This window comes from Oryzias latipes, chromosome 9 (assembly GCF_053564925.1).
Source record: "Oryzias latipes strain Hd-rR chromosome 9, Olatipes_Hd-rR_3.1".
In the NCBI taxonomy this organism is placed as follows: domain Eukaryota; kingdom Metazoa; phylum Chordata; class Actinopteri; order Beloniformes; family Adrianichthyidae; genus Oryzias; species Oryzias latipes.
The window spans coordinates 8,162,114-8,186,266 of NC_136245.1; the positions used below are offsets into that span (position 1 = coordinate 8,162,114).

Sequence of the window (24,153 nt, forward strand, 5' to 3'; positions counted from 1 at the left end):
CCCATGCTCCCCCTAAACCTTTCACTGCACGAGCGTCGGGAGCTCTCGACAAACCCAAGCACACTGGTTATCAGATAGCAGAACCTTTATTGAGTCTCATAAGATAAAGATGGTAGCGAAAATGTGAACAGACACACACACAGCAAGCAGAACTTCAATCGTCGTCTTCAAACACGACGCCTTTAGGCTCAGAGAAGAGGGGGAAGGAACCCGGATCGAACCAGTATCCTTCTTCGTCGATGGCCAGGCCCAGTCCTCGCATGTGGTCTACAACGTCTGGGTGGTGCCACCGGAGTGCTGGGTCGTAGCGATCATAATTTTCTATGCTGCTGTCTTCCTCATCGTCATCGGAGGAGCTGTAGATCTCGCTTCCCGATGAATCGGACGGGGGCTCGAAATCGATCCGCGGCTCTGCGATCCCAGGGTTCGACGAGAGCTGGAGGTAAAGGACGCTGTCCGGTTCGGCCTCGGTCTCCTCAAGGCCCGAATCGCCGTCATGCTCCGAGCGGGCCATCTCTCTGGGCGAGAATACGGGAACAACACCGTCTCCTTCGGGACTGCGGGCCGTGGTGAACGATTCAGTGTCCGTTGTGACCGTGAAGGACGATGCCCTGGTGCGCGTCACATCCGAGGAGTACAAGTCTTGTTCTGGAGTGGTTGACATTGCTGCAGTGGCGGATGGGCTTGTTGTATCAGACTGCTTTCGTGTGAGTGTACGCTCCAGAAACAGACAAGTAGACAAGACCGAGGCTTCGTCTCTTCGCTCTTATGCTGCTTATGGGCTCAAGTAGACGGGAAAGGCTCGTCCGACCTCGTTCATCTCCACGGAACATAGACCGGAGCTCTGAGGTGTAAAGTGGTTCCGATGAAAATGGGTAGAAAATGAAATAAAATTAAAAAAAAAATTATTACACACACTCTAAATTTCTAAATTCAGCCCCGTTGCCTTGCGCTTGTACGGGTGCTTGCTGCGACGCTCAGGACTTGTTATCTCGGCAGCCCCACGCGTATCCATCCTCTTCGCTGTCGTACTCCGATGGACCTTTCGAATCCGTGACTTCCTCGTCACCACAATAGATCGAACGGATTCCCCTGGCGAAGAGGCGCTCCACGGGTTTCAGGTCTCGACGGACTGGAGGGGGGAAGCCAGGCCAGCGTCTTTCGGATGGGTCGAGGTCCCAGTTAGCCAGACTCGGGCTGACGGGGCGAGCGGCATGGCGGTGCTGGACTTTCACACGATCCGTTGCCCCGAGCCTGAGGTTGCCAAAGCTTTCCCGCAAGCGGTCTCGCTCATCGCCACTCTCGTCGTCCTCGGTCGATCGGTCGCCATCCTCGCATCTCCGCCCCGAGTTCAACCACCCCCCGGCCCTTCGATAGTCCCCGACGTCCGGGATCGTCTCTCCCTGGGGCCGGCTGTCTTTCTCGCGCTCCAAGAGCTTGCGTATCACTTCGTAGTCGTGCCGCGACGCCTCGTTCTCATCCTCGTTGTCCTCCTTCCCCACCACCTCGTCCTCCCGTTCGTCCTGTTCGGAAATCGTGTCCTTCACGCACAGCTTTATCACGTCTTCCGCCGACTCCCCCAATATTCTGGACTCGGATTTCGAGTAGGCGTACCACCCGGCCCCGTCCGGGCGCTTGCGCACCTGGTACTGGACCGTGCAATCTCTGCCTCGCACCCACACGTCGCACGCAGCTTGCTTGAAGACCACGCGGTAGCTGCCAAAGCGGGTGCTGAGCATGGACCTAATCGTTTCTTCCTTGTCTTCGAACTTGGGAGGGTCCATGTCTTCGGTGGAGCGAGAGCTGATCACCGCGGCCTTCGCGGGTCAGCGTCCAGGGTTAATGAGCGGCGGTTTCTGCGCCCAAAAGACCTGCCATGCTCAACAGTCGGAGAGAAAGAAAGCGCAGGCGAACGCCAATCTCGCGAACCGACTGTCGCGCAGCCTGACGGAGAGGCTCAGCTCCGAAAACTCTTCTCGAACCAGCCACCTCGCCCCGAGGAGATCCACTCTGCGCCAGAGCTCATCCAAAGCCGGGTCCCCCTCCACCAGGGCGAAATACGTGGCGTAGAGAGGTGCGAGGATCGAGAGCAACTCCTGACCAGAACGTATCTCTCGAGCGGAGACGTCGCATTCCTCGACGGGGGCCTTACGATTCTGGGGAGGTGCGGAAGCGAGGCCGCCTCTTTGCTTCTCCACGGGCAAAGGGTACCTGGCGTACAGGTTGTAGAAGCGGCCTCGGCTCAGGCGGCACGCGTCCCCGCAAAGCCCGATCAAGGCTGAGTGCGCAGCGCTCGAGTCCTCGGTGAGCCGGGAGCACAGCTCGGGCTGCACTTCCCAGAGAGCCAGGGCGTCCGTGAGATTGCGGTGCCTCAGCAGAGACAACTTGGCGTCTTCGAAAGGCGAGTCGACGACGACCAACCTTCCGTCGGTGGTGAGCCAGAAAGATTTCATCCCGAAGACGTCCGAGAGCCTTCCCTCGCAGCAGAATTCGGGATCGCCGTCTCCCGACATCATTACGCGGTTGAAGCGAACTCTTTCGAGATCTGTTAAAACTCCCGGCAGGCACGCGTCTCTCGGTCGCGCCGCATCGCTGACGGGAATCCCGGAGAAGAGCCAGCAGTACCTGAAGTGGATTTTGAGCGGCAGCACGAACTCGCTCACGGCGGCCTTGCAGGGACGTCTTTCTGCGTCGCGGGTTCGGCGAGCCCAGGCACTGTGCGCGATGAGCTCCGCCGGACACAGCGCCTCACCCGCTGCCCTCTCCTCGAGCAGCGAGCTCACGCGTGGACCTAGGCCATTGCGCCTCGCGCGCCCTGGCCTGTCGAGAGCTCCGTGGAGAGCTTTGTCACCAGACCCTGATGACATCCTTTGGTTGCGAAGAGAAATCGTGCGCGATCCCGTGCCTGGCTCCAGGCCGCCGGTGCCTTTGGCTGTGGCTGTGGACTGCGTACGGCTCAGGCTCTACAAGGATCAGGTCGAGGAGGAGAGCAGGCGCTCCGAACGGGAGAGGGTCTCGGAATACAATCGGCTGATGACAGACCGAGTGGCGCAAGCCGTCTTGATTCGCGAGCTGGGTTTGGAAGGCGCGAAGGCGAGGGTGCGCGAGATACGGGCCTCTGGAAATCTAGAAGGGGACGCCTCCGATCGCCTCATGTATCGATTTCGGCGCATGGTAGAACGGGTGTTTGAATATTTCCAAACGAACGGCATGCGCATGGAGCCCTTTCAGATGGAGCTCTTGAGAGGAGTCGTGCTGGGCGTCACCGAGGCACAGTTCGGAGACGAGCTCTTCAGGCACAAGCACGCCCTGCTGAGCACGCTGAACCTCGCGCCTCTGGGTTCCGAGAGCTACGATTACCAGGACCCGGCGCGCAGCCACCTGCACGAAGTGGAAAAGGAGTTTGCTCGATACGCCAACCCGTACACCCTGTGCCTCGCCCCGAGGCAGTGCGGCAAGAGCCTGGCGATGAGGCTGATACTGGCGGCGGTGCTCTTGCACTTGGACATCAACGTCATGGTGCAGGCTCAGAACAAACACATGTGCACCACACTGAGGCTAGGGGTGGAAGCCGCCATGGAGGAACTCCAGAGACTCCCATCCTTCCTTCAGACCGAGAGGACCGTGAGCGTTCACGGAAGCCCCGAGAACCGGGTGTACAGATTCGATCCCGGGTACAAGGGCTCGTCCTTCGCTCACTTTCTGTCCAGCAGCAACGACGTGAGTGGGCACTCTTTTACTAGTCCTCCTCGTCCGTCCCTATCTATCTCATTCTCTGTCACCTCGCTCCTTCTTCTTGCTGTCTTTGCTTTTTTCTTTCTCTCTCTCTCCTTTCATTTTATTTCGTAACACCAACTTCAGACATCTGTGCCAGGTAAGTGACTCTTTATAAGGCTCCAGGATTCTGTTTCACAAACATTTTGCAGCCAGGCTCGCATCAGGTGTCAAACTAGTCCAGGGGATGGAGCGACGACAGGGAGACGAACCTACGGTCTACAGCAACATCGTCCGCAGGGACGGCGTGTACGTGCCGATCGGCCTAGACCTGTACTTTGACGTCTCCATGTCGCGCAGGCTCGAGTGGTTGAACAGCACAAATGGAGGCCGAGACGTCCACCCGGACGACAATTCGTATTTTGCGCAAGAAATGGTACGGCTGGGAATGCCCAGAGAGAACGATGAAACGGGTATTTCGCAGGCCGCCCAAGGCCGTGCTCCCGCCGAGCCCACGGGGCACAGTCGATGTTTCTCCTGCGGCATGGACGTGGTCGTTGCGGCGCCAGGCGAGACCTATCTGAACCAGCACGCTTTCGTCTCGGGAGGCGCTTGCCCCGTCCTGACTTCAAACTACACACCTGAGCGCATCGCCATTGAGTTGGGCCAAGCCAGGTTCACTAGAGGCCTAATCGCTCACCCTCAGGCTGTGTGGGTGCCGGCCGGGACGGACATTTCTCTGAAAGTTCATCTCACCCACGGGTTATACGTAACGTTGTCCGAGAAACTGTGGTGCTACATGTGCGGCCGCTGCCCAGGGGAGCACGGGCCTCGCTGTTATCACAAAATAAGAGTGCTGGCGGGCGCTCTACAAGACACCCTCCTAAATTCGGTTCTGTGACGGGTCACCGAGCTTCGGAGGCGAGTTCTCTAGGCGCGAGCGAGCCTCACCCTGCGCCTCGTCCCCGTCGGGCCCGAGAATCTGAGACGAATTTCACTTTGTGGATTGTTACCGAAAGAGAAGGAAAAAAAAAAGTAGGAAAAGAATATCAGCAACATCGCACCCTCTTGCAGAACGTCAGTCACACGATGAAGCGTGCGAAAAGAAGGGTGAACACGGCAGAGCAGCAGCAGCAGCAGCGCTCTGGTCCTCTGGGAGGAACTCAGAGGCCCTCGCCTGACCGCGTGTACAAACCCGTCTGCTACCTGACAAGAGGATCTGAGGAGAATGAGTGGAACGTGTGGAACGCGTCGTCCGAAGCTGTGAACCTGCGCCCCGGAGACAAATGCTCGGCGAGGATATTGGATCGAAACTTTGAGAGCTGCGCGAGCATTGTCGTGCAAGCACTCGTAGACCTCGTCCTGCTCGGGTGCTCTGGCAGAGCCTGCGCCCTCGATCGAGATGTGCGCTTTCACACAGACGCACGCGGCGTCCTTCAGTGCGCGGCGCGCCAGGACGAGCTCACGAGACTGTGCCTGTCCAAAGGAGTGGACTGTTCTCTCTTCCTGAATTGCTACGCGCAGAAGCCCGAGGACGAGAAGGGCGAGGACTCAAGGCTCGGAGCCCGGCTTCAGGTCTTGTTTGCGCGCTCCGTGAAGGAGATGCTCCGCAGGCAGTACGACGTGACGCACCATTACCCCCTGTTCCGTCGAGCTTTGAGCCTGCACTACACGTCCGAGGTCCGGTCCGGGCCGCCCGAGGTGGAGGACATGGTGGCGCCAGGGGGGCTGCTCGACCGTAGTGCGGAGGAGCACGTCACTCTGCACGGTGTACCACTGGTGGGTTCGGACCGCTTTTCGTTTTCTCGATGGAGGTACTACGAAGAAGACGAGGACCCTGCGGAGGACCACCGAAAGGGCGAGGCTCGGGACGGCTCTGTCGACGAGACAGAAGGTGACAAACTCGACGTCGAAGAGCCCGGGAGCGCAGAGGCTGAGGGGGAGACCCCTATTAGCGGAGGAAACGGGAGCTCCCGCGAAGAGGAGGTCGGCGGCAATGATGGCGAGGACCTCGCGAGCGGCGAGGACGAAGACGTGGCCGCAGTCGATCCGGGAATCGCTCACGGGGTCGGGGAGATCTATGCCGCCTTCAACAATCTGTCCGGAACGCTGACGGACGGCCCGAAGGGCTTTCCTTACGCGTTCACTGTGTTCACGGGCGCGGAGCTACGCTTCAACGACCTGGTCGACTACTGCCTGAAACGAGCCTCGGGACCCCTGGGTCCCTTGCCCGCGCGCTGTCACTGGGGATCGATAAACCCTGTGCTCCTCATGGAGGACCCGGTTGATCGCGACACGGGGAAGGTTTCGCGCAGGTACACCGTAACCTCCAGAGGCCACCTAAGCACCCTGATCGCAAGATCATCCTCCTCGTCGCCTTGCGACCGACCGCCTCCTTGTTACAACGAGGTCTTCCTGCCGGGCAGACCCGTCAGCAGGCTGAACTTGGACCTGGACCTCAAGTGCTGCCGGGGATGCAGCGAGAAGTTTTCGAACAGGACCGACCGAGCCACCAAGGCTCGCCTGTGTCAGAACGTAGTCTCGAGCCTCGTCCTCGTCGCCGCTGAATCTGTGCTCGGGCTGGCCGGAGTGAAGCGCGCGGAGGTCGAGGGAAACCCCGAGCTTTCGGGGGAACTGTGCCGATCGCTGGGCAAGTTCGCAGCGTACCAGAGGGTGTCCACGGCCAAGGCTAAGCTCAGCATGAGGATCCTGTGGTACCTGCCCGTCGAACTGTGCAGCTTCGATGGGATCGAAGTTTACGGGCGGCTGCTGAGAGAGATGGAGAGAAGGTCCCTGCGCTACTCTGTGCTCTCATACCCGGACGACCAGTCTCAGTGCGGGCTGTGCGATCTCAGAAGGGCGGTCGGTGAGCGGAGGGTGTCCGGGTCGGGATGGCTGAGGACCGAGGACCCGAACGCCGGCTCGCGCAGGCGCTCGGCGATCGACAAAGCTCCGTATTCTTGCAGAAAGTGCGTGAGACTTCCAAACTGCAGCAAGGACGGCTTCGCTTTCGAGTACGTGGACACCTTCAACGCTCGAGAAGACTTAGAGGATCCTCGCTTCGAGGACCCCTGCGCTCTCTCCGTGGGCCTCTCCTCTAACCCCATCGCTCCCGACGTGACGTCGCTCGGCGCACGCTTCGAGTGCGCAGTCGGGGCGGAGAGAATCTGGCCTGGTCCCGAAATGGAGCGACCAGGGGCCCCGGATCGAGCGGTGGCAGAAAGCGAGGCTCGGAGACTGTCAGATCAGTGGGGCGTGCCGGTGACGCTGAGGACGACCGGATCGGGGCTGGTGTACGTGCAAGCCGACGAAAAGTCTGAGACCTACCCGTGCCCCATTCACGGAAGGGTACATTCCAGGACCAAGCTTTGTGCCCTGGTCTTTGACTCACACACCAAAGCCAAATGTTTTGTGGCTTGAGGAAGGAAGACGGGTCAGACCTGCTTGTAACTGATGCTCTTAAGAGACTTACTGGGGGAAACTGGGGTTGTTTGACATCCGCTGCTTTTTTTTCCGTTTTTTTTTTTTCTTTTCTGTTCTGTTTCTCTGCTTTGAAAATCAGTGTCTTACAAATGGATCAATACATATGTGTGAAATAATAAAGTTTGCACCAAACCCCATTTGAGTCTTATATGTGTTGCTTTTTTTTTTTTTTGCTTGTTTTTCGAGTGTCAACATTTTATTTCGCCTAGGTTTGCACTTTGGATGCAAATGCATTGACCCTGTGAACAAAAAATAAAAAAAAATAAAAACAGACGAGGTTAGACAAGAATCACAGAGGGTGCTGTTTTCTAGTCAGAGCTTTATTTGGAACGCTCAGCAGAAACTGAAGCAGCAAGCAAAAGAGTGTATGTGTACAATCGCCCAGACATCTCAAGACAGGAGACACAGAGCCTGTTGGTTTTTAGTTGGAGCTTTTGAAATGACCCACGATCGCACGGTCAGTATGGGCCCCCAAGATACACCATGTCAGCATATCTCATCCACTCATTCACATCACACATTCTTCTGGCGCTTCACCGGTCTCAAGACGGGCTCGGCAGTCGACGGGCTCAGTCCCTGTCGTACGCGCCACTCGGCCCGGCTGACGTGTGTGAATATCGCGTCCGCCAGTCGGGCGGGATAGGCGTGAAGCTCGTCCAGGGAGTGCCCCTCGCCCTTAGCGCCCCTGTCGTAGGGTCCCCGCTGAGCCGCTTCCGCGTGCTTGCGCTCTCTGAAACCCGAGCAGTTCTTTTTGCACAGCGAGGCCTCGAAGGGGCTGTTGGTCATCAGCCTCGTCCTCTTTCGGTACTTGGTGCCGTACATGCAGTAGTCCAGCCTGACGATGCGACTGTCTCTGCAGCCCGAGGTGAAGCTTTTGCGCTTGACCCAAGTCAGGTACTTGTAGCTCTTGGCGCCCCTTTTCGCGTCCATGTACTCGACAAAGGAGCTGAGAAAGTGCTTGCCGGGGTCCTCGTACAGCCGGTGAGAAACCCACCGCCTCCATAGCATGCTGGAATCCGGGTTCTCGACAAAGTACAGCATGCGAGGGTTTTGTCCATGAAAGTGTTCTATGATTTCCAGCGTCTTGGTCACCAGCGAGTCAGCAAGTCTCAGGTCCCTGGGCGTGCAGGCTCTGGTCCGGGCCAAGCTGTAGTTTTCGCACGGAGGCCCAGCGAAAACGACGTCGGGCGCGGGCCCCCGCCAGTCCCTGCTCGGGTCCCACTGCCTTACGTCCGTCACTATATCAGCCCCGTGTCTCCCGTCCATGTCGAGCCTACGCACCGTCCACCCGGCGGCAACGAAAGGCCTGCATATGCTGCCGGTCCCGTCGAACAAACTCAGGAGCGTCTTGGGTTTCGACACACAGCGTCGCGACGACGGAAATCCCTGGTCCAGCGCCATGGCTCCGCGAGCCTGCGAGCTCGTTAGGTGAATTAACTTATCCCCCGTTAGTCGAGAGGAACTCCGACCTCGGCGACGGAAAGCGAACAATTGAAAACTAAAAAAAAATAAAATAAAAACAACAGGGGGCCATGTAAAGCGAACCATTGAAAACTAAAAAAAAAAAAAAAAAAAAACAACAGGGGGCCATGTTTCCCAGTTGGCAAGTGCGGCTGCTCTTAGCGGTGGCCCTCTTGGAGTGGCGTACCGTCGCGAACCCGCAGCAGCAGCAGAGCCCCGGCTGCAACTGCACGAAGGACCTCCTGCGGTACAGCTCCCCCGCGGGCCCCTGCTCGCCCGAGTGCGCCCTGATCGGCCTCAGGCACGCTTACCACGGACTCGGAGGCAACGACTGGACGCTCGAGGTGTCCGGCCGGCAGTTCGCCATCGGCGCAGCACAGGGTAGGACGCTGTGGGGGACGACAACGCGCAAGACCGAGCGCCTCTGCCAGGCCACAAGCGCCGTGTTTGACGGCGCCCCAGCCCCCAGGCGCGACTCGCCGAACGCGCCTCTGGACGTCAAGAGCTGTGACGTGATGCTGCTCGAGGTACCCGTGCTGCTGCACAACGACGCGGGACGACAAGGCGGTCCCTACCTCCGTCTCCCCGCACGACAAACGAGCGCAAGGAGACAGAAGCAGGTCGAGACCGGCCCGAGAGTGCCTGCCGGGGCCAACGAGACCCTGCGCGAGATGAGTCGTCAAGGATGGGGAGGCGCGATAGGAGTGAGGCTCGTTCGACCCGAGCCCAGGAGCAGAGACCTGAGAGTCGAGGAGACAGCCGCCGTGCTGGATTGGTTATTGGGCGGCTGCCCAGACCTGAAGTTCGCCGTGTTGGACGCGGACCCGCGTGAACCCGGGTTCGGGGCCTACTTCGGAGTCGTGCGCGACATGTACGGGTCACGCGTGGACGTCATGCCCTCAATGTCCGGGAAGACCATCGCGCGCCTCATGTCGGCGAAGAACGATAACGCGACGCGCTACGCTTGCACCAAAACTTACTCCGAGTGCTCTGAGATCGGGACGCTGTACGGGGAGGACGGGAGGATGCTGCACCGAAGGCACGGGAGACGGCCTCTGCTCGAGTGTGGGCGCACGGCGCCCCACGGGCGGAACTGCACCATGTGTCAAGAGCGAGGCACCGTGTACGCGTTGTGCCCCACGGGTCTGAGGCCCGCGGAGGTCGCAGAGAAAGGATCCCGGACCCCCGGGAAGCCGGCCCTGTGGCTCGAAACGAGTCGGGCCGAGGAGGCCGAAGCGGCCTTGCGGGAAGCCGGGGAGGTGGCGGCTCAGCATGGCGCCTTGCTGGACCTGGATTCCTGGATGGAAAAACTGGAGGGCCCCTGCAAGTGGACTGAACCCGGGCGCTGGCCCCCGGAGAAGCACAACTCGGTCGAGTCGATCGCTGGCGAAGCGCCGCTTGGCCTGACGGGGCCGTCCGTTTTCCTGGAGCTCAGCCGCAGGTCAAACAACCGAGCGGGGATCGCTGTGACGCTGCCGACGGCCCGCTACGAGCCGGACGAAAAATGCTCAGCAATGAGGATGCGCAACAGACACATGGGAAAAAAGAGCTCAACCGATCGTATGTATTCGGCGGGTGAGCTGCGGGACATCGTCTCGGACATGGCGAGGTGGGGGGTGAGCCGGTACTCCCTGGGATACCTGGACCACACGTTCGGGCGTCCGGAGGGAAGTTCGCTGTTTGCAGAGCTCAGCACAGCGATCGACTCCGCCACCCGACGCTCCGGCACCCTGCACTACAGGTACACGAGGAGCTCCTCGTTCGACGACGGGGGCTCGTCCCACGTCGAGGTCGACGGCCTATACAAGCTACAGAGCGGGATATTTTTTCAGCGAGCTGCAGAGAACGCTCCGCTGGCCAAAGGCTTCGTGACGATCCCGGGTGTTCCCGGCTTGAGACTGGGCCTATCCTCTCGCATGAACATCGGTGATCCTCTGAAGGGTGGCGGCGCCCAGCTGCTGCGAGAGCAGGCAGAGATCGCAGAGTCCGTGCCTGTCGGGGCGCAGGTTGTGAAACTGACCTCGGGAGGGAAACTCGTGGCGTTCGTCGAGGCGGACAGGATCTACGTTCACGAGGCCAAACGGCAGGGGCACGCCAGACTCCGGACGCAGGTCTCGAGAGCGCGGAGCATGGAGAGCCCGCTTTGCCATCGAAGACCGCAGGGCGACCACGGCGAGCTTGAATGCTGCTCCCGACGAGTACGCGAGGCTCGAACGAGAGTGAAATTGGAACTGTCCGTGCCCTCGGCAACAAAGCCAGTGACCAAGGCCCGTCTCCGAAAACTGATGGACTCTAAGCGGTGGTTACCTCCACCGGTTCTCACGAGGCGAGAGGAAGAGTGGCTGTCGGGCGATGGGGCTTCGGAAAGGACACGACCAGCCGTCTCCTGGCCCTGGAGGGCACGCGACCAGCTGAGTCTGCTACTCGAGTGCTTTGGCGAGCAAAGCGGTTCGTGCCTGGAACTGGCCGACTCTGCGGAAGGAGACTGGCCAGAGGGAGCGACGGGGTACCCCGTGGCGGCGCGGATCGCGGTCGACTACGGAGACGACATCCTGCTCAGGATCCTGTTACGAGCGGACCACGGAGCCGTGCGTGCCGCAGTTCCTTGCAATTTGCGGCCCTTCTCCTTCGGCTCAGAGGGGCCCGGGGACGGCCCGCAGAGCTTCCCAGGGTTTTTCACGAGGCCCGGAGAGCGGGTCCGCTCCGCGTCGAGGGACTACGCCCAGGAAGCCCGAGCTCTCGCCCTGCTGGCCTACGAGTCGCTCGCGCTGCGCCACTGCGGCGAGGCGAGCTCCCCTCTCTCCCAGCTCCTGGACTGCCTTCGACAAGCCAACCAAAGTCTGGCGAGCCTGGGCTCCGAAGCTTCGCTGCTCGAGAGGCGGGCTCGAAAGAACGACGCACTGGAAAGCGTCGTGTCCGAGCGTCGAGCCCTGGCAATGGAGCGCTCCTACGCGTTGTGCTTGACTGCGGTGGCTGTCTCCGTATTAATCAATGCCGCCGCGATGGGGGCCCTTTGCGCAGTCTGCTCTCGGTCTCGGACTCCCAGGTACAGGAAACTGAAATGAAACGACCGACAAGGGCTGCGTGCCTTCTCTCTACGGTCGCCCTGACTCTGTTTCGCGTGACTCCGGGTCCCGAGGCGACTCGCTCGGAGGAAAGCGGGCCCTCTGCGCCTCGAGATCCAAGGGTCATACTCAGACCCGGGAGGTGGAAGATACTGCGACCGGGAGACAGTCAGACGTTCCTCTCGTACCAGTTCTACCTCAATTCAAATCTGACTTTCTTCGTTCCCTCGGACTATCCGGAGTGCGCCAAAGTCTCTTGCCAAGGCCTGCCCGACGACGGCGAGCGGCTGGGCTGCGACGTCCTCTGCGGCTCTGGTAGCTGGCGGGACGCGGACGTCGCCTTGTCCACATCCGTCCGCAGCCAGTATCGGACAGCGAGGGAGCTGCAGGCGGCCTTCAAGGACCTCGAGGCTCTGGCCGACGCGCACCTGGGCTCGGACCTCGACTCGGGAAGTCAGCCGTCGGCGACGGTGGACGTGATGGGCTACCACAGGTCTTTGATAGAAGAGGCCCGGGCGGCCGCCAAGGCCACAGAGGAAAAATTTCAGAAAAAGCGCGAGGGAGACTACGAGAACGACGACGATTCTCAGCTGAGCGGTAGCGCCTTCGCTGCGAGGATGAACGCGTGGAGGAGCGGAGCCCTGCTGCTCTCGGCGCAGCTGAACGCCGTCACCTTTGCGTTGGTCGGGGCTCGAGAGAGACTGGCGGTTTGCGCGCAGGGCCTGATGAGGGCCGACATGACGGGCTGCGCGCCCGGATCGCCCTCAGAGTTTCACACGGACGTTCCCACAGCCGCTCGTCCGATCCTCTCTCGTTCGACCCACGGTGGGCTGGCGCTGGACGTCGAGAGAAAAAAGTGGGAACCCGTGCTGCTGTCCCGCTGGTACATGGCCTTTGTGGACTCGTCCTCGGGAAATCGGACGTGCTGGCTGGACAGGGGCATGGTGAACGACTCGCGCTCCAGCTACAGGGAACCCAGATGCGACCGGAGAGGCCTGTGCGACTCGCTACGGGTCGACGGAGACACGCTATCCGCGTGCCAAGTGAAGCGTGGCAGCGACATAAGCCAAGATTGTCCATTGGTGTGCGGGTCTGCGTGTTTCGGGCCACTCTGCTACGACAGCCATTTCAACTCGTACACCCTGACGAAGGGGGTCGAGGCAGAGAGCTGGAGGGGTAGGTCGAGAGAGATACTGGTGGCAGGCGAACCCCAGACCCTCTCAGGAGCACACCTCGCGAGAGGTGAGGACGAAAGAGCGACTGTCCTCGAGATGCGAGCCCGAGCCAACGCAGCCCTCGATCTCCTCAACCGAGGGGTGTCCGTGACTCGAGCCGTCGAGACGCTGAACGCCACCTTCAAGGGTTACGCCAAGAGACTGGAGTCCAAGGCGGACGAGCGTTCACTAAGGCAGCGGCAGTGCGAGAAGGCGGCTGTCCGCGGAACCGCTGCAGCCTCGGTGGCTCTCTTTTTGTCGACCGTGACCTGCCCCGTGCTGGTATTGGTGATCGTGAAGATGAAGTGCTGATGGGATGCTTCCCCCCATCCCGGAACACCCCGAAGAGGAGGCTGTCGGCAGTGGGAGGCCGGCGCTTGAAGGCTCGAGCCCAGACGCCATAAGACCGTCGTCCAGAAGATCCGCGGCACACTCGTCCTCTCGACCAACGCGGTCAGCTTTACGAGAGACACACGCGCCCAGAAGCTCCTGGTCTTTCGGAAAGATGCTGTTTCTGACGGTGTTAGCCTACAGTGCCCTGGTCACGTTCTACCCATGCAGCGAGGCGAAAGAAGCGGACAAGGCTAAAGGCATCAGTGACAAGAAGTATGTGAAAGGGTGTGAGGTGGCACTGACTTGTCCACAACCGAATCCAGGACAGTTCAAGGGCTTCGCCTGGTTCGTGGATGTACAAGGGACCAAGCACGGGCTCTTTCGCATCGAGAACGGGATTACCACGAACTACGACCACAAGGCCAGCGTCGGCGCCAGTCACTTTCTGCTCGGCTCAAATCTGCTCATCATGCCATTTACGAGAGGATACGAGAGCTCCTACGGCTGTTTCCGCTGGGCGATCGCGGGCCATCAAAGCGAGCAGTACACTTTCTTGGTTTCAAACTGCACCGTAACTTCGATCTTCAGCAATCCCTGCTCTTAAGGTCCCTCGCTCTGTTGACAGTGTCCTCCCTGGGTCTTCGCCACACGAATTGAAACCACTGACACTTATCCCTGCTACTGCCACCACCGCATTTGACATCACCGCCGCCTTCATTGCAGCCGCTGAACTCCAGGGAAGAAGCTAAACCATGGCCAGCTCAAAACCCTCCACACCCAAACCCCGCTCTTCGAGGTCGAGCAAGAACGATGACGAGGAAAGACCCGAGCCCCTGATACCCAAACGCAACCGGTACTCGCACAAGACCAGCCCCTCAAGTAGGGCAGCTCACAGCTTGCTCGAAGGAATTCTCCCGAGAGCTGCCAGGCGGAGCATCTGCGAAACTATGCCCGCTCAAGATCAGGAAGGGGTATGCAAACTGGTGCACGTGATGGCCAACGCAGCCCTTTTGAGGGAGCAGAAGGTGCTTCGTGCGGAAGAATCCTGGAACAGGGAGTTCGAAAATGCCTTGGCGAACTACCTTCCGGTGAGAGAACACCACGTCGCCTTCCTCACTCACAACATGGTCGTGACCATGATCGGAGCTGTGGTCGCCAGGGCTCTCGAGCAGGCGACCAGGAGCGGGGCGGCAAAGAGGCTGGGCGACGGAGCCGACGAGTCCGAACTGCGGGGTCTCACCCTGGACCTCTTGGCCGACCGACACTATGTGAGAAACATCGCCTGCCACGACTGCTCCAAGACCAGCGAGGTGGAAGACGTGGCGTACTCCGGCATCATGGCCGTGAACATGACAAGGGCTCTCCTGGAGGAAAGCTTCAAGCGCAGATGCAGACTGAGCGGCAGCCCGACGGGGAGCAAGACAGACGACTCCTACAAGGACCACGCCACCATGACCGCTCCGATGGCCAACATCGGCTTCAGGCACCACTATGAAAACAACCAGCATCACCCTGAGCACTACACCAACAGCGACAAGAGGATGCCAGGCGTGTATGTGGTGGAGGCCGTGGTGGACGGTCTGGCCTGCGTCTTCGAAAGAGTGAAGCCCCCGCACGTGAAGGCCTGGTTGGGGATGTTCAGCAAGGAGAGGTTTCCTCACCCGCAAAACAAAGACCTGGCTCGGATGGTGCTGGACGCGCTCCAGGAGTACATAACGGACGCCGACTACACCGCCCTCGAAGCCTTCAGGGCCTCTGTGTTCGCCATAACCGGAGAATCCTGCCCTTGGGCGCGAGTGTCCATGACAAGCTGCTGCGACCACAGGCCGCTTGAGGGCGACAGATACTCGGAAAAAGACCTCTCCACGTACTTCGAAGACCCGTGAGGATCCGGCTGACGTTTCAGACACCTGCCGCTCGCCGCAAACAGCCCAAGAGTTTAAAGTTTCATGGCTTATGTCGTTTTCTGTGAAATGTCAGAGAGGAAAAAATGAAGGTGTAAAAAAAAATGAAATAAAAGACCTGTCAACTCAGAAATGTGGTTTGCCTTGCTTTCGACCTCTGTGTATTTGTCAACCTAACAGCTTGCAAACAGTAAATGTGGGACCGAAACACACACGCTCACACAAGTCAGATACCACAGACGGTTGCGTTTATTCCAGAGGGTAAAAAAAAAAATCAAGTTGTGCTTGGTGCAGACATATAGGACGAGGACAAACGCACAGAGGAGCGGAGCCCTGTTGCCCTCGACCAAGCCGAACGCAATCACCTTCGTGCTGTCGGGTGGACGCTCGAGAGAGAGAGAGGCTCAAGGTTTGGGCACAGGGTCCGATGAGGTTGAGAGGCATTTTTCCCATCTCGGAATTCCCCATAGAGGAGACTGTCGGCAGCGGGAGGCCGACGCTAGAAGGCTCAAGCCCGGACGGTATAAGACCGTCGTTCAGAAGATCCGCGCCACACTTCTCCTCTCGACCAACGCGGTCTGCTCTGCTAAAGACACGAGGATAGAGAAGCTCCGGGCCTTTCGCGAAGATGCTGTTTCTGACGGTGTTGGCGTGCACCGCCCTGGTCCCGTTCCGCTCATGCCACGAGGTGAGAGAAGCGGACGAGGCTCACGGCACCCATGTCAGCGCGGATGGGGGAGAGTGTGCGGTCGCACTGACTTGTCCGCGTGAGAATCCCGAAAGGTTCATGGCCTTCTCCTGGTACCAGGTTGTACGTGGGACCAAGCGCGGACTCTTTTACATCCGGGACAACGGAACTGCCTTGGAGTACGAGCTCGAGGAGAGCATCAGCGCCACTCACAAGTTCCTGGGCTCGAACTCAACTCTACTCATCTCGCCAATTTCAACAGGATACGAGGGCTCGTACGAATGTAGCCGCTGGGCGAACGTGGGCCATCGCAACGAGCAGTACAGTTTCTCTGTTTCAAACTGCTCCGTGACGTTGATCGTCAAACCTCCCAGTCCCTCAGTTTGGGCCAAGGGGGGCTCGACGAAGCCCTCTGTCTCGTCCCTCACTCTGTTGACATTGTCCTCCCTGGGTATCCTGATACTGCTTTGACTTGAGCGGCAACAAAATTTTGCTGATGCAGCATCGCTCATCCTCAAACCTAACGACTTCATCCCCTACGAGCCCGGCCTTGTGCACGTACTGCTTGTTATACATTTTTGAAAGGTCCACACTTTTCACGGCATGTGTTCTTCTCAATGAAATGAAGTGAGAGAAAAATGATGATGTAAAAAAAATCAATAAAGTACCGGTCAACTCCAAAATGTGGTCTTGCCTCGCTTTCACCCTCTGTGTAACGTGTCAACCTGACAGCTCGCGAACAATGCACTTGTCACCGTGACACACATCCGCACTCAAGTTGTTGGGCTTGTGTGCTGAACATGTAGCTACATGAGTGTGTGTTGTTGAACGTGCTCCCTTGAATAAAATCATGTGGTCTCTCAGCTCACTTGGGTGCGTCTTTGTCTGTTTTCACTTCTCTCTCGGTCTAAGGGACTAGAGGCTCTGACTTTTCCTCCCCGCTTTGGCCTACGTGTGTTCCTAAGCGCCCCTCGCATATATGACAAAGGCACAAAACCCCAATGCGATACAAATAACAGACACAGGACAAGCTGAGGTTTTCAATGCTGTTTAATTCACAACAGTGAGCGTACAACGCTAGAGAGAACAATTGTGTTAGGGGATAAAGCAAGACAAGCGCCGTGATCACAACGGGACGGGGTGTGCGTTACGCTGACTGAAAAGTTTTTTCTTGATGCAGTCAGAAGATTTCGTCCGCCTTCTGCTGTGGGGAATCTTCGTTTTCAACGCAGGAACTCCGTGCCTCGGGATGGGCTGCTCCACAGGGGTACAAAAAGAGGAGGGCGGGAATCTCCGAGGCGAAGGTTCCCTCTGACTGCCGCCCATTCGCTCGCCATCGTGTTCCGTCGGCGCAGGCGAGCGTTGCACCGTCCTTCCCCGCAAAGGGCGAAGGGGAGTCGTATTCTCATCTGCAGAAATTCTGGCAGTCGAGCAGGTCAGGTCGTTCACTCCGGATCCCGTCCCGCTTCGGGTGCCGACGGCCTCGAGGCTCTCGCGGTCAACTTCGGTCGCGGCTGCGGAGATGACCGGAGACTTCTCCGGAGGTAGCTCGCGATTTGAGTCGTCCGTCATCGTTGCTCCCCTCTATCCGGGTGGCTGAGCGCGAGGTTCTGATGAGGTCTGGAGGACAAGGCGAAACTCTGTTGAGCCCGGGTAACTGCCGCTTTCAAACATGACTCGGAGGGGGTGATACTTGGGGCAGCGGTCGGATCCAACCTAGCGCCGCAGCCGGAACGACGACGCGTTTCGATCGGCGACCGGGTTAGGCTCTGGGCTCGCGGCTCTCACTCGCAAGCCGTCAGAGGTATTTTGTTGCGATCGTAGTTTCCGTGACGCGAACCCAGACTGAGCCGAGGTATACTAATTGCCCCGTGTCCACTCGCTGGACAATGAGACGATGGTGAATGAAAATTACAGTTTCTGGTGGTGGTACGAACGGAACGAGTGGGCGGCATACACCATGGTCGCAGCGCCTTTGATGGTGCTGGGCTTGGTGCTCATCATGCACAGGTTCTGCAAAAGGCCCGCTGGGAACATCTACAAGCCCAACGCTCAACGGGTCGGTGCTGTGTACCAGCCCACGACCGAACGTCAACCGTCCACCTTGTCGAATTGGCGTGAGACCGTCGAGACCTGCAACTGCCGGGGTGCAGAGCGAAGAGTGGCAGAGAGCCCGGAGCCCGCAGCCCTGAGTCGCTCAGACCAAGTTCTGGAGGTCCCGATCGATGAGAAATACCCCTCGGTTCTGTGAGGCAGAGCTAAAGGGGTGCGAGAATTTTTTTTTTTTTCCTTCTTTCTTCTGTTTGTCTGCTTTGTTAAATAAAAAAAAAAAGAAAGCTGCACACAGCTGAAACTTGTACCCTTTTATCTCTCCTAGTTTACGCAGGTCTGCAGTGATAGCAGGAGGAGCAGCCCAGAAGACAACGAGGCCAATTTGCTGAGATCCTGCTGTGGACAGTTCTTCATTGTTTTTCTTTAATTGTAACTAGCGTGTTCACAATGTCAAGTTGTTGAGATCCTGCTGCAGACAGTTCTTCTTCTTTCTTTTTTCTTTTTTTTTTTTTCATTGTAACTAGTGTGTTCACAATGTCAAGCTGTCGACACAATAAAAAATGCACAGATCCAAATTATGCTCGAGTGATGTTTTATTCTGGACAAGCAACTTCATCCATATCCCTGCAACAATTACAAAGCAACAGACGACACCTTGCCGTATCGTCTGCGCTTCTTGCCATAGGGGCAGAAAACACACAAAAGGTATGCCACTACGATGAGCAGAGCAGGCAGCCATGAAGACCAGACTCCGAGTGCAAGGCCGGTCCACGAGCGGCGGCTGAGACAGAGTTGAGTTGTGATGCGGAGAAGACTCTGAATACATTGGGGCGAACCTCCCCTCTAGGTTTTCTCAACCAGTGGGACGAGAAGTCTCACGACGTCCAGCGCACCCATTGCCGACGCGGCCTTAGCTGCCTTCTTGGTCTCACCGGTCCCTGTGTAAGACAACGGCCCTAGTTGAAACCCAAAAACTTGAGGGAAAACAAATCACAGTGTCACATCGCTGTTACCTGTCGCTTGCACATCCACCTTGGTCGCTCCGTCTAAAAAGATCGCAAATGCTGAGCAGAAGCAACGAAATCGGCCGGACGGAACCCACTGGTCTTGTGTGAGTTCCTCGAAGTTGTAGGTGGGAAAAGGCCAGTTGTACCTCTGGCATAATTCCTGTGAACGCAAAGAGAGTTTTTTTTTTTCTCATGCACAAACAGCGGCATTGGGTCACGTGAATAGGATACGCACTTGCAGTCGGCCGACGTAGTTCTCCGCAGTGGGCAAACTTGCGAACTTAGCGACAAGCTTCGATTCCCATTCATCTTTCGTAGCCTCCAGTGACGGGAGCTTGGCGTTGTCTGCAGCGGATTCTTTCAGCACCCCCAATAGCAAAGCTTTGGCTGCGGCTAATTTTGCCAACCTCTTTTGAGGTCCGATGCCTAGGGCGAGGGAATCTTCCTTGACGCTGCCCTCAGCGAAAAGCCGCGCACTACATTTGTACATCTCGAAGTCGTCGTCTCTTGAAATTATAGTGTCGTACACGACTGTTAAATTTCGCTGATCTGCGAAGGATTGAAGTCTGTCCACCCAATTTTCCTCCTTTCCTGCCATCTTCTCTACAGAAACTGAGACACGACGCGGTTCCTCCTCAGTATCCATTCCATTCTCTGGGTCACTTTCATTTTATACTGCCTACTCGTCGGACGGAGCATCGATGACGGTTAAGGTGAAGAGGCAGGTTTCGCATTGGAAGAGAGTCTCTGTGAAGCAGGGACACGTTTTTTTTTTCTACATCTGTTGCTCGGGTACACAACAGACACACTCACACACACCCACACACACACACAAAAATACAGTGCAAAAAAAAGGACTCCAAGCTCCACCAAAGTCCACGAGCGCATTTTCACTGGGAGCCCATCATCGTCTCGTGGCACGTGAGCAACGCAGCCCTAGGGGAGTTGGTCGAATGATGGGTAGTAGATGTCTCTCCGCGGACTTTGGGTCCACGGGCATGGGGAGTTTTACCTCGAGCTTTACCCTTCCGGCACTTCGAACAAGTCTTTTTCGAGACGCTCAGCAGGCTCCTAGCCACGAGCAGATGGAGGTCCCCCGATCCACACACCAAACAGCGTGAGTTCAATGAAGCCTCGATCTCGCGGATGATGGATTGCGTCAATGATCCCGGCCGCAGGCTATCGAACAGCGCCATCAGCCCACCCTCGCCGAGCTCTCGCTCGTCCGGCGAAGCTCCGCTGACATCCAGGAACCCAATTAAAGAGCACACGGCCGCGAGCTGCCAGGTGCTCACTCGCGTCTTAAGCTCAATGTCCAAAGCCGCCCTGGTTAGCAAATCTACGGCTCGAGAGATCGGCGCTGCAAGCGGCTCGACGTCAGTTGGTCGGAGCTCGCTTAGTGGCTCTCGGAGCGCGCTCAGCGGCTCTTGGAATGCAACGCGCTTAGAACGCTTCAGCGCAAGAAACCTCACCAAGAGACGCACAATGTCCTCTTCCCTCACAGGGAACGCAGCTCCTCCGAGAGCGATCAATACGTCCTTCTCCGCTCTCAGTATCCCCTCACCAGTAGAGGATGCGTCGGCGACCGTCAGGTTCGGCCCCGGCTGGGATTTGACGGTGGAGTTGGCCCAGACGCGATTGCGGACGCAGATGTCGTCCAGATCGATTTGAGAGCACGTGGCGTGCATCTTCGCAGAGAGCGAGAAGCAGGCCGCTCGGACATTTTCCGAGTTCGTCAAAAGCTCCACGAGCTCGGACTCAGTGTCACGCGTGGCGACGTATCTGTCCATGACGTTCAACGAGCCCAAAAACAGTGAACGAACGTCTGAGGTGTCGACGTTCAGTCGCCTTATACTGTCCGCGAACCAGCCAGCAGCCTCTGACCTGCGATTTCGGTACTCCCAAAACAAGCCGGAAGATGACAACAGAAAGCGGTCAAGTCCTGCGCTTGAGTCGAACAGGTCGAGAAGGCGAAGCTGATCCTCCAAGCCTTTTCTGAGGTCTTTCGTGTCTGTCGCTGCCAAACCAAAGTCCAATGCGGGACACGACACGTACGTCTGCTGAGTAACTTCCATGATGAGTGTAAAGTGTGCTCAAGATCGAGTTCCAGGTTTCTAAGGGCCACAGCCAGCGCTCGCACAATAGGTTATCGAGATTTCGCTTGTCTCGACTGAGGCAAGAGGCACACAAATCGCCTAGACAAGAGCGCAAGACTTTGAGCAGCTATGGAACTAGAGTTAGCCAACTAGTTGGCTCCACACGCTGAGGTCCGACTCCGAGCTGAGTCGGCCGTACTCCGTTTGCTCCGTTCGGAGACTGAGTGAGGTGGGGGGAGTGTGGCTCGCCGTTGGATGTCCATACAGCAAGGCAGTCTAAGTCGGGGGCTTGGAGCTAGGGAGAGAGGAGCTTATTTCAGCACCACAAGCGTACGTCTCTCTGTCTGTGCTAGTGTTCACTGTCCCTCAGGTCAGCTGCGACGATGTTTGGCAAAAGGACAACGTACAATGCTACTGGCCCGTCACCAACCAACGCGTCCTCTGAGATTCACTCTTCGATCGCGTTCAGTGTGGTACCCATGCTTCACTTTGCGGTGATGGTGCTGGGCTTGATCGTAAACGTTTGCATGATAAACCTGGGATTACGGCTGTGCAGACCTCCGAAGGCTCGTTCGCGCTGCGATTACTTTTTCGTGGTCGTCGGGCTCTGCGACATAGGCACATTGTCCGCGACGCCGCTGTGGGTCATGCAGAACATGGCCAAAGAATGGATCTTCGGATATGTCGTCTGCAAAGCCACGAAGGGGGTGATAACTGTGAGTCGCCTTTGCTTTTTCCTGTTCTTTTCTCTATCCGGACAAATGAAAAACCTCTGCTTTCTTCAATCCCTCCTCATTACCTGTTTTGGTTTTTTTTTTGTTTGCGTATTTGTTTCCTCCACAGTTCTGCCTGCAATACGGGGTACTCATGATGGTCTGCATCAGTGTAGAGAGATACAACAGGGTGGTCCTCAGAAAAGCTGCCTTCTCCTCTCTTAAGAGGGTGAAAGGAGAGTGGGCGAGGAGAGCTTTCCTGTCCCTGGTGTGTGCCATTCCTCCCTCCGTGTCAGCTCTGGTGAACATATCCAATCACGAAACCTTCAAAGTCGGTCTGATTACGCTGTGCGCTGACACCTATTCCCCGAGCGAAAGGTTCGTCATCACGTGGATCAGGATGACCATCTGTTTTATCGCACCCTGCATCATTCTGGCTGCTTGTTACGGCGCAATCTTCTTCACTGTGCGAAGACATGTTAGAAGGGGGTCGGCTCACTTAAAGAGAGAACAGCTTCCCCTTGCAAAATCCTACATCCTTTCATTGCTCACTGTCATAGTTTTTGTTTGCTGCTGGACTCCCTGGATCGCTGTCAGCATTTACTACTCTCTCACTAAAACCCTGGTACACAATCAGCTGAAATTATTCCTGGTGACCAACGTGAGCTTGGCCGCAAGGAACATGCAATGCATCACCACCCCAGCCCTGTATCTGTCCATGAGGACCCCCCAGTCGGTCAGAAGAATTGGGTCTACGAGCACCAAGAGTGGGTCGAACACCTGAAACTTTTGCAATTATTCTTTGTAGTTGTCACAGGCTGTAAAATATACAAAATAAAGACACGAATAAGCGAAACAATATCAAACCCAGATTTGTGTTTTGTTTTTGTGGGCGTACAACGGGGAACAGAGATGCTTCAGAGCAGGCTCAGAGACCCCGCCGAGCTTTGTCTCGTTTTGGGAAAGGTTTTTCTCTAGCTGTAAAACAAAAATAAAAATAAAAAATAAAAATAAACATCTGAAGCAATTGCAACCCGCCTCTGAGTCTGCCTCTCCTGACAGGACGCAGAGCTCCGTGGAGTGTTCCTTGTCTGAGAGGAAGTCTCCAGCCTGCCCCTGAGCGGGCCTCTCGTGACAGACGCAGTGCTCCGTGGAGTGTGAGTCGTGCCAGCGAAAGGCTCCAGCCTGCCCCCACCGAGAGGAAGTCTCCAGCCTGCCTCCTGAGCGGGCCTAAGCGGAAAAGCACAAGCAGCTCTGCGGCGAGTCACACCACAGAGCTGTCATGGGGGGCCGAAGCAGAGGAAGGCTGGAGCCTTTCGCGTCTGAGGCACACACGCGGCCCGTGCCTGCGGGGGAGCAGACCGAGAGGCAGGCTGGATCCTACATCGTCTGAGAGCGGCCCGCAGGCCGATCCGCTCCCGTCGGACGGAACGAGAAGCTCGACGGAAAGGCGGGGTTTGTCAAAGTCAAAAGCACGAGCGGCTCTGCGTGGAGTGTTGTGTCAGGCGGGACCAAGTCAAAGGCAGGCTGCAGCCTTACGCAACGCGAGCCACACAGCTGAGTCTGTCAGGAGAGGCCAACTCAGTGGCAGGCTGGAGACTTCCTCTCGGTGGGGGCAGGCTGGAGCCTTTCGCAACCAGAGCCACACAGCCTCGGAGCTCCACGTCTGTCGCGAGAGGCACGCTCAGGAGGCAGGCTGGTCGGATACAGGCCTCTCTCATATGTGGAAATAAATCAGAAACGAATCGACAGAGGCACGCTCAGGAGGCAGGCTGGTCGGATACAGGCCTCTCTCATATGTGGAAATAAATCAGGAACGAATCGACTGTGTGCATTTGCGTGTGCCACAAGAGTGATGGAGGTCGGAAAGTCCACAAGGTGGAGCGATGATGAGGTTAAATGCCTCTTAAGTCTGTGGGGCGACGAGACAATGCAGACGGAATTGCAGGATCATTATCATAACAAATTCTTGTTTGAAGACATTTCAACAAATATGGGGAGGCAAGGTTTTAAGCGCTCGTGGCTAGATTGCCGGCAAAAGATCAAAAACTTGAAATACAAATACAGATCGGTAAAAGACCACAATAATAAGAGTGGAAACAGCTGTGAAACATTCCTATTCTATGATAAAATGGAAGGCATTTTGGGTGACAGGCCAAGTTTCCGACCACCGGAATTACTGGATACCACCAGAGTTGATGATGTGCCGTCATCGGTGGACAGTGAAGAGCCGGAGTTTGAGAACAGTAACAGTACAGGTAAGGGCAAACGGAATTTATTTTAAATCTTCGTTTATGTTGTTAATGTTATTTTATTGTATTTATAATAGTATAGCAATTTAAAAGTTGTCTTAGTATTCGACAGATTAGAAAAATATGTAAGCAATTAAAATATTACAACTACCATCATTCATAACAAAGTAT

At 57.0% G+C, this 24,153-nt stretch overlaps 2 protein-coding genes across 3 annotated transcripts in view; both read left to right on the plus strand.

Annotated features, from left to right (window-relative positions):
• si:dkey-91m11.5 (PH_BCR_vertebrate and RhoGAP_Bcr domain-containing protein) overlaps nucleotides 1–24,153 on the plus strand; it is a 223,228-nt gene that overhangs the window by 66,185 nt on the left and 132,890 nt on the right. The gene's annotated exons all lie outside the window — the stretch shown is intronic.
• LOC144994528 (uncharacterized) lies at nucleotides 15,572–18,492 on the plus strand. The gene is made up of 2 exons (XM_078952592.1): nucleotides 15,572–18,128; nucleotides 18,240–18,492. The coding sequence occupies exon 1, from the start codon at nucleotides 15,803–15,805 to the stop codon at nucleotides 16,331–16,333; it is 531 nt and encodes a 176-aa protein (XP_078808718.1). The 5' UTR covers nucleotides 15,572–15,802; the 3' UTR covers nucleotides 16,334–18,128; nucleotides 18,240–18,492.

What these genes read in the sequence shown, in the direction of transcription:
- LOC144994528 (XM_078952592.1), top strand. Translation starts at nt 15,803, where the DNA reads ATGCTGTTTCTGACGGTGTTGGCGTGCACCGCCCTGGTCCCGTTCCGC.